We start from the raw sequence: 9,484 nt of genomic DNA, 5'->3' as shown, positions 1-9,484 counted from the left end.
TATGTGTGGCGTATGTCAAAAATGTGATGGTCCTGAGAATTGTTCAGATTTCGAATTGTGTCCCAATATTAATGGATTTCGCGCTAAGAACTATATTAAACGTATGTGGCAAAAACGTGTGGGAGAATTGAAAAGCGAATAAATTTTTGTGATATGGAAGAAATTGTAATGAAAAGGAAAGGAGTTTGCAGTATTCTGAGATGAGATTTGGAGTCTATGAACAAATATCTCTAATATTATATTATATTGTATCTATTTGTTTATACATAATTGTAAAATATTTATATTTATTTAAAAATATTGAATAAAATTTCAAATACACCAAATTTATCCCATTTATGTAGTAGCAGTTAAACACATTTTTTAATTAACTTTGTAATTAATGCATTTCTTTTTATTTTTACTTCTTTTAACAAGCATTTCATTTCTCATTTTTCTTTAAATTTTCAGCCATTTAGCCAGTTTCTTAAATGCACATACTGTTGTTGGATTTGTTCGAAAACAGCAAATAAACGAAAAAGCTTTTTATTTATATTTTGAAAAACACACTCGTCTTCCTCTCGGTCTAGTTTCACATTTTCAAATTCATAATTGAATTTATTTAATAAATAAGCAGAAAATGAAGAAAAAGTTAACAAACAATTTAAAAATGATTTTAAGAAATTTGAGACATTTTTTTAATAGGAAAACAAAAAAAAAGAGTTATGATTAATAGAATGATAGCTAAATGAGATATAGATAGATCGAATTTCAACTTTAAAACATTGCCAATTAAAGTGCACTACACAGAGTTCGGGTAGAGCTAAATAAAAGTAGGTTTTTGTAGGTGATGAATGTGAGTTGGTGTTTTAAACTGTATCAGGCCATTATGATGAAGAGGATGCGGCTCCTGAAGCGGTTTTAGCAGCTGCTTGACGTTTTTTAACACCCCAATTATAAACACGAGCCATATTTACTTCGGTGGTTGTAATTTGATCTCTGAAATTTAAAATATTTACATAGTTAATAATTATTTTATTTTGAGAAAGAAGTTTAACAAATAATAACACAGCGCAGCTTTCAGTTGTGATTTAATTGTTTATATATCATTAGTTCAGACTTAGTTGATCTTTGCCCAGGAGCAATGACCTTAAATCCTGGATTTCAAACTTTAATAAATTTTCTTAAGAAATAAAATTTTGCGTTATCTAAAATTACCGAAAAAGGATTACAATTTATTCGTATTACAATAGAACATTTTTATCTATCTATCTATCTATCTATCTATCTATCTATCTATCTATCTATCTATCTATCTATCTATCTATCTATCTATCTATCTATATATCTATCTATCTATCTATCTATCTATCTATCTATCTATCTATCTATCTATCTATATATCTATCTATCTATCTATCTATCTATCTATCTATCTATCTATCTATCTTTCTATCTATCTTTCTATCTATCTTTCTATCTATCTTTCTATCTATCTATCTATCTATCTATCTATCTATCTATCTATCTATCTATCTATCTATCTATCTATCTATCTATCTATCTATCTATCTATCTATCTATCTATCTATCTAATCTATCTATCTATCTATCTATCTAATCTATCTATCTATCTAATCTATCTATTTATTTGTACATCTATCTATTTATTTGTACATCTGCCTATTTATTTGTACATGTATCTATTTATTTGTACATCTCAAAACTATTTTCCTATCTTTCTTCCATCTATCTAACCGTGTTTCTATTCATCTACATATACATTTACCAAGCATACAACTATCATCTGCACTGATGCTTTTACTTCATACAAATACACCCACTCACCTCAAAAAATCTTGATCATGTTCGACAGTTTTCAAATTTGATATAGCCGAAGTCATATTTTGTTTCAACAGAACCTCAGCTTCATCCAAAGGATATTCCAACATAACGCTGGCACCCAACCACAGGCAGACGGTTTTAGTGGGTGGCACCATGGTTTTAATGAACACCTGGTCACTGAGCAAAAATTGTGTTTCACGTTCTTCAGTTTCTTTGCGTAAAACATCAATCATTTCAAGAGATCTTTGTAAATCGGGTATTTGGGATTTCAATTTACGTTTGCGGGCCTCCAAATTATAGGCCATAAATCTGTATTTACTGTGCTGTTCATCTAAACGTTGTAAGACTTTTTCGCAATTTTCCTCATTTTCTGGCTGGGCCATAAATTTATCGATTTCTTCCTGTTAAGCAAAAGCATAAAAACACACATTATTATAAAATATTGTTTTATTTATTCAAAAACTTTATTGGATGATTAATCCAATTGGGTTCAGCGTTGACACCCTGTTTTTTTTCTTGTTCGTCGATTTTGTTGTTGTTTCGAATGACATCCATTGGTTTTGTTAGGTTATGCGTGCAAAAATTCTCTTTTTCTTTGCTGTCTGCGGGTTTTTTTACTTACCAGAAATACTGCTTCGGGTATTCCGGCAAAGGATTTTTGATTTTCTGGTAATTTAGGCATTTCTACAGTATCCATGATCCCAGTCATTATGTTTAACTTATAATTTAATTGGAAATTTATCAAAAATATTCACAGCAGTGGTCGTTGAATTGATATCCGTCGAACACAATAAATTAGACGTTTTCTACTTCTTCTTAATGAGTGACATGCATGGCGAAATGTTAGCATTAAAAGTAGGTGCTCTAGAAAAATTATGTTGCCAGAGTGTGCTAGAAACATTTGCAGGGTTTGAGAAATATTTTAATTCTAGATCCTATGTATTCATAGGAAAATAATGTTTGAGATATAATAAATTTTTATTGAGTGTTGATAGTTATTGTATTTGTGTCGAGAAGCCAACATTTAAGATTGAATTTCATATAAGAAATAACAAAATAATGGTAAACCCAATTAATTATATTTTTTATATCATTTAACAGTCTTAATTAAAGTTATGAGAGAAAAATCTTAAATAATAAATTCAATTTATATTAAGCAATTAAAATAGTATTAGTATGAACTAAAGTTACGTAAATGCAAACTTAAAGTCCATTAAATATAATGGAGTTGAACAAATTCAAAATCATACTCGTAGTTAATATTTTATAAAACATAAATATTGAGATAAACAGTTTTGTTCTTATTAAAATTTTTAATATTTAAAACATATTTTTTATTATATTAAATTTTAAATTAATGGCTTTAAACCAGAGAAGCTCAATATTGCCATTACATAGCACGCGTGATAGGGTAAGAAAATTCTGCTGACGCTAAGTTGATACACATACACTATAGGTTTAATTCTTCTTATTTTTATAATGAGCAATATCAGTTGGTTTGCTCTCAACTTGAAAAACAAAATCAAATCAGCAGTCGAAGCAAGGTCTGTGCGCGACGTTTTTAAAATACACACAGAAATACAACAACAAAGTTTTGAGAAAGCAGAATTAATGTAGGAGAACATGAGAGAACAGTTGATAGTTTTTTATATATAGACTTTGATATAAGCTGGCTGTCAAAATTCGTAATAAATATTTGACAGTTAGCATATACTTTATAGTTTGTAGTTATTTTATTAGTATACTTTTATTTTGAATTGAATTCTGTTCTCTGCTGCTTTACCAACACAAATAAAACTATGATAGTCTATGGTAGTATATGTTTGAGCATCTCTGCTTTAAACAGATATTAATTTCGATTTCTTAATTTCAATTTTAGATTTCTTCAATAAAAATGAAAATTAGGAATCGCTAAAAGAGTATATAAGCCACTTTTGAATTTGATATGAATTTCAATTTGATTTTTGGAATTAAAATTTAGATTTTCTCGATATGATTTTTTTTTTTTTGATTTCCTAATCTCTTCTCTCCTAGTGTGTTTTTATGGAAGTTGTATTTATGAACTTTTAATTGTATTTTTTCTATACAAAATTGAATTATCTGATTATCTTAACAATATTTTTTTATTGTTACTTTAATGCCAATTCAAAATTTTGAAATTTCTTAATTTTTCAGTAATTTAATCCATCATTTATTTGTCTTTTGTTGCTATATCAGTTCTTGGCAACCCTCCTACACATGTTATCACTTTGTTGTGAATGTTGATATAAAAAACCAAAACAACTTTTGACAGAAACTACAGTTTTAGCGCATTTTAAAAAATGAACGGCATCGCTTAATTAACAAAGAAAAGATTTTGAATAATTAAACAAAAACTGATTTTTCATTTGGTAAAACTAAATAAGAAACGAAAAATCTTTAAGAAATCATGTCGGATTCCGATGAAATTGTCAGTAGTGATGAAGAAACTCAATCGGGTGAAGAAGAAATTTATACTAGCGATGCTAGTGAAGCGGAAGACAAAATGGCCAGTGGTCGGCCTAGCACAGATTTAACAGTAGAAGATTCTGATGCCACTGATGATGCAGATGAGTCCATTGCGGTAAGAAGAAATAAGACAGGAAAAAAGAAACGTGCCGCTATAATTGATTCCGAATCAGAAGAAGAGGAGGAAGATGAAATAGAGAGTCGAGCCTTGTCACCACGCACACGTATGAGTATAACTGGCATTAGACCGGCAGACTTAACAGATGATTCCAGTGAAATTGAATACTCAGATGAAGTTGAAGTGCAAAATATAAGCAGACGGCAACGTGCTGATGGTGGAAGAAAATCCAAGGCTAAATTAAGTAATATATCTGAGGTATATGATTCAGAGGCGACAGATGATGAGTCTCAAGCTAGCGCTGATGAAGAAGAAGAGCAGCCAAATGCTGATAAATCTAGTGTGAGAAGATCTTTCCTAGAAGAATCAGCAGAAGAAACCTCCGAACATCAATCATCTTCAAAGGTTTCGGCTCAATCACAGGTGGAGGAAACTTCACCTAGTGCTATGCTGCAACAACAAAGCCCTTCACCCACTAAGGCAGTAAACAATAATGTTAGTATAATTAATTCGCCAGCTTTAAATGCACGCTACAGCACCCATTTCGAAAGCGCTATTAAAGATAAATTATCTTCGACTCTCTATCGGGCGCCCGAAATGGACTCATCCGGTGATAGTGATATACAAATTATCGAGCGCAAAGAAAAACCTATAGAAATATCTAGTTCAGATGATGATGTTGAAGCCGATAAAGAAAATAGCCTTGGTGTTTCACTGCAAAATAAATCCACACCCAAAGCTAGCAGTTTGTCTAGTGGTAATTTAAAGCAACCTAAAATTTCGGCCGCCCTCAATAAGGTACCAAATTTAAAAAACTTTGCCACACCGGCCATGAAAAACAAGGCTGACTTGAAATATGTTTCGCAAGAGTATTACGATAAAGAAATTAAGAAATTTGAGGAATTAAAGGGAGAACTACTTAATGCCGAGAAGCTTTTAGAGAAAATTTCCAAATCTTTACCCGATGGTGGTCGGCAACTTTCATTGCGTATCGAACGTTTACGTCAAGATTGTACGATTAAGGCAAAATATATAGCTTCCATGCATGTAGAAGATGCACCCGGCAGTAGTCCTTTACACATGCCATTAGATGATAAAGATTCTCCTTCGCAGAAAATGCAACAGTTGCAGCAGCAACGTAAAGCGTTCTTTAATAATCAAGCACCAGATTGGGATGAACTATCGGCGGCAGTCAATGAAATACAACCGAAACATACGGGTAGACAGGGTTTGGCCACTTTCAATAATCAAAAGGCTTTGACAGTAGATCGTTTAAAGGTAGGTGGACGAATTACAAATATGTACATTTTATTTTAATTGTTTACTTAAAAATTAGCCTTCTGATGATAAATATAGAACGGATATCTGATTAAAATGTTTACTTTCTTTGAACTGCCCAGGAAAGTTGAAAGCAAGAGTTAATTTGCTTTATAACTTTCAGCTGTTTAGGAAAATAAACATTATTTGATTAAAATTCTATCACACAAAATTCTGATAAAGAAAATGTTTAATCTAAAGTAATTTTAACTAAACTAGTTATTATTTTTAATAAGACGAATCTAAAATCTTTGTTTTAAAGGATTTACATGGCTCGCTAGAAAGTTGTCCCGCAGAAAATGTCTTAGCCGATGATCCTAAAGGTCTTAAAGTCACCCTAATGGATCATCAAAAACATGCTTTAGCCTGGATGAATTGGCGGGAGAAACAAAAACCTCGGGGAGGCATTTTAGCCGATGATATGGGTTTAGGTAAAACACTAACCATGATTTCTCTAGTATTATCATGTAAAAATCGTGATGAGGAAGAAGATGCGGAGGAGAAAAGTGGTAGTGGCAGCGACGAAGAGAATGAAGAGCAAAATCAAGCTGGTTGGTCTTCTAAAGGACGTAGAGATTGTAAGTATGCTTTATAATCTTTAGAATTTTATTAATATAACAAAAATCTCTTTAGGGTATCCTGGCGGCACCTTAGTGGTATGTCCCGCTAGTTTAATGCGTCAATGGGAGGCTGAAGCTCAAACAAAAGTTTCCCGTCATCGTTTAACTGTTTGTGTTCATCATGGTAATAATCGTGAAACAAAACCTAAACATTTACGCACCTATGATTTAGTAGTCACCACCTATAATATAGTAGCGCGGGAGCAAAAAACCCGCGGTGCTCTTTATGGCATTAAATGGAAACGTATAATACTCGATGAGGCACATGTGGTGCGCAATCATAAATCTCAATCCTCTATAGCGGTATGTGAGCTAAGAGGTAAATCACGTTGGGCCCTCACCGGCACTCCCATACAAAATAAAGAAATGGATGTTTATGCTCTACTCAAATTTTTACGCTGTTCCCCTTTCGATGATTTCTCACATTGGAAGAAATGGATTGATAAAAGTGCGGGTGGTCAACAACGTTTAAATACCATTATGAAATCTCTGATGCTAAGACGCACTAAAGCCCAACTGCAGGATCGTGGTGAACTACAATGTCTGCCTCAAAAGAAAATTGAATTGATTGAAGTGGAATTGGATAAAGATGAAATGAACGTCTATCAAAAGATCATGATCTATTCAAGAACACTCTTCGCTCAGTTTCTCTTCCAACGTGCCGAACGTAATACAGATTTAATGTATAGCGAACAAAGTTCAAGGCCCACATTTATGCAAACAAAAGATCCCAATGGTGCCTACTATAAAATGCATCAGAAATTTACGAAAATACATCAGGGCTCGAAGGAGATTAAATCACATGAAATTTTAGTGTTGCTGCTGAGATTAAGGCAAATTTGTTGTCATCCTGGATTGATTGATTCGGTAAGTGAAAGATTTATTATTTATTCTTTTTAATAATAGAACAATGGTTCAGTATTTAGATAAATTAAAAGTTTTTATTAGAAGTGGTAAAATGTTACAAAACTTATTAGACTAGTTCTTCCAGACGGCAGATAAGCATCAGAGGGCCATTTTGTTACCTTGTGTTATCTGTAAATATGTTTGTTTAAAAGAGAATAAATGAAAAATAATATTTTAGGATTATTTGATAAAGAGAGAGAGAGAGAAATTAAATACATCTGATAGATCATCGAAAAGTCGCTGGCTTAGGAATTTGAAATGAATGTCCCAAGGGCAGTGTAATGATATTAATTATGTTGCTGATGTGGTATCTTGGTTTTAGGAGTTATATTATCGGTCATTCACCATTTCTTCTTGGTTATTATGCCAGTTAATTTATTACTTCACTTTGAGAAAATTATGAGTTAATTTTGTCTATCTGCTGTATTCTGCAGAAGTAGTCTATGTCCATATTGATGCAAATTCATCGGTTATAAAGTTGTCCATTAAATTCTCGTGTCCCTGTATCCTCACGTACGCCAACTGGTATATTTGCTACGAAACATTAAAACAGGGTTTGTCTAAGAGTTTTGAATTGTTTAGAGTGTAGGTTGATTTAGGAAGGATTAAGCGATTTGGATCAATAAAAAGATTGTAGAAAAGTCAAAAAAGAATTTAGAAAAAGATAGAGGAACGTAGTCAGATTTAGATCAAAATAGTAAAATGACAGAGGAGCACTGTAGCCACCAAACGATAGAAATCTAATTCCCGTATAAACATATAACATCCTGCAGAAGTCCGGTATAATCTTTACGATCAGAGTCCTTAAACTGTCCAAAAAGTACTTCCTAAAGAGCCTTAAGAAATAACAAAATGCGTAAAACTGTAAATGTTCGTTAAAAGAAATTCCCAGAGTAAAAAATTTAGTGAAAGTTGTAATGTGACAAAAGGTTAAAAAAATAATTGTATAATTAAAAATTCTTCAACCCATTTTTTTTTGTCTGAACAAAATTCCATGCTCCCCCCTAAACACAGATGTTAGAAGACGAAGATGCTCATCATATCGACGAAGAAAGTGATGTTTCTCAACCGGAAATTGATTTACTCGCACAACTCAATAAACTCGCGATTACCGATAAGAATGATAGTAATCCCATGATGTCGCACAGTTTAAATAGTGATGAGGATGATACCTCTATGCGACCTGAAGAACAAGTTATGGCTAAGGCATCATCGCGTGTACTACAACGTACCAATCCAATATTTGATTATAAAAGACCCTCAACAAAAATGTTAAAAGTATTAAAAGTTCTCAAGGAAAGAGTTCTCTGTTCGGATGACAAAGCTATTGTAGTCTCACAATGGACCAGTGTTCTTAATATACTTAAAACTCATATAGAAGGACAAGGTGTAGCTACACTTTCACTAGATGGTAGTATACCGGTTAAAAATCGCCAGGATATTGTAACCGAATTTAATAAAGCCAAAAGCGATAAACGTATTTTACTACTATCTCTAACTGCCGGTGGTGTGGGTTTGAATTTAGTGGGTGCTAATCATTTATTACTCATCGATTTACATTGGAATCCCCAGTTAGAGGCTCAAGCGCAGGATCGCATTTATCGTGTGGGCCAGAAAAAGGATGTCATTATCTATAAATTTATGTGCAAAGATACTGTCGAAGAGCGTATTAAAGCTTTACAAGATCATAAATTGGAATTAGCCAATGGTGTATTAACTGGTGCCCGTGCTTCGGAAGGCAGTAAACTTACTATGGACGATTTGAAGGGTCTTTTTGGCATGTAAACTTGTTGTTATATTTGCTTTACTGCCTTTATTAAGCAACTCTCTATTGTTAGCATTCCTATTTTTATTTATAATATAGAAATAGTTTTTCGTTTATTTTTTTTTTATAAGTTTTACCATTTAAACAAATTGAATAAACTTTTTTATACATCCATATTCTTTTAAAAATAACTTTGTGTTTAGTTAAGTTTGCTTGCTGGTCATGTTATATAAAACCCTTTTGTTTGTTTTCACGAGCTCATTGTTACCAAAGAAAACTATTTTAAGTTTAAAGGAAACTATTTGCTATAATCAAATCAACTGTATGGTTGATATTATATACGCACGAGGGCGGTTTATGTTTATATGGTGAGAAAATTGTGAAATTGAAAAAGTGTATGAAAAAATGTTCGAAATTATTGGTTTTATGTTATGTTCAGTGATTGTA

At 32.2% G+C, this 9,484-nt stretch overlaps 2 protein-coding genes across 2 annotated transcripts; one reads left to right on the top strand and one right to left on the bottom strand.

Moving 5' to 3' along the window:
- Positions 1 to 509: 509 nt before the first annotated feature.
- LOC119605956 (prefoldin subunit 3) lies at positions 510 to 2,715 on the bottom strand. Its single transcript, XM_037959306.1, has 3 exons — positions 2,447 to 2,715; positions 1,828 to 2,225; positions 510 to 978 (listed from the first exon to the last, which is right to left on the bottom strand). The coding sequence occupies exons 1-3, from the start codon at positions 2,531 to 2,533 to the stop codon at positions 867 to 869; spliced, it is 597 nt and encodes a 198-aa protein (XP_037815234.1). The 5' UTR covers positions 2,534 to 2,715; the 3' UTR covers positions 510 to 866.
- A 1,382-nt stretch (positions 2,716 to 4,097) lies between these two features.
- Positions 4,098 to 9,228, top strand: LOC119605954 (transcription termination factor 2). Its single transcript, XM_037959305.1, has 4 exons — positions 4,098 to 5,707; positions 6,009 to 6,324; positions 6,380 to 7,233; positions 8,287 to 9,228. The coding sequence occupies exons 1-4, from the start codon at positions 4,253 to 4,255 to the stop codon at positions 9,055 to 9,057; spliced, it is 3,396 nt and encodes a 1,131-aa protein (XP_037815233.1). The 5' UTR covers positions 4,098 to 4,252; the 3' UTR covers positions 9,058 to 9,228.
- Positions 9,229 to 9,484: the final 256 nt, after the last annotated feature.

Source organism: Lucilia sericata, unplaced genomic scaffold (assembly GCF_015586225.1).
Source record: "Lucilia sericata isolate MDLA Ls3-8-SP2 unplaced genomic scaffold, ASM1558622v1 Contig000540F_arrow, whole genome shotgun sequence".
NCBI classification, from domain to species: domain Eukaryota; kingdom Metazoa; phylum Arthropoda; class Insecta; order Diptera; family Calliphoridae; genus Lucilia; species Lucilia sericata.
The sequence above is the reverse complement of the archived record's forward strand: the minus strand, read 5'-3'. Positions and strand labels throughout refer to the sequence as shown.

Coding starts and splice junctions, on each gene's coding strand:
- LOC119605954 (XM_037959305.1), top strand. CDS start 4,253: ATGTCGGATTCCGATGAAATTGTCAGTAGTGATGAAGAAACTCAATCG. Junction 5,708..6,008: donor TGACAGTAGATCGTTTAAAG/GTAGGTGGACGA, acceptor TTTGTTTTAAAG/GATTTACATGGCTCGCTAGA. Junction 7,234..8,286: donor ATCCTGGATTGATTGATTCG/GTAAGTGAAAGA, acceptor CCCTAAACACAG/ATGTTAGAAGACGAAGATGC.
- LOC119605956 (XM_037959306.1), bottom strand. CDS start 2,533: ATGACTGGGATCATGGATACTGTAGAAATGCCTAAATTACCAGAAAAT. Junction 2,226..2,446: donor TACCCGAAGCAGTATTTCTG/GTAAGTAAAAAA, acceptor TTTGCTTAACAG/GAAGAAATCGATAAATTTAT. Junction 979..1,827: donor CATGATCAAGATTTTTTGAG/GTGAGTGGGTGT, acceptor TTTAAATTTCAG/AGATCAAATTACAACCACCG.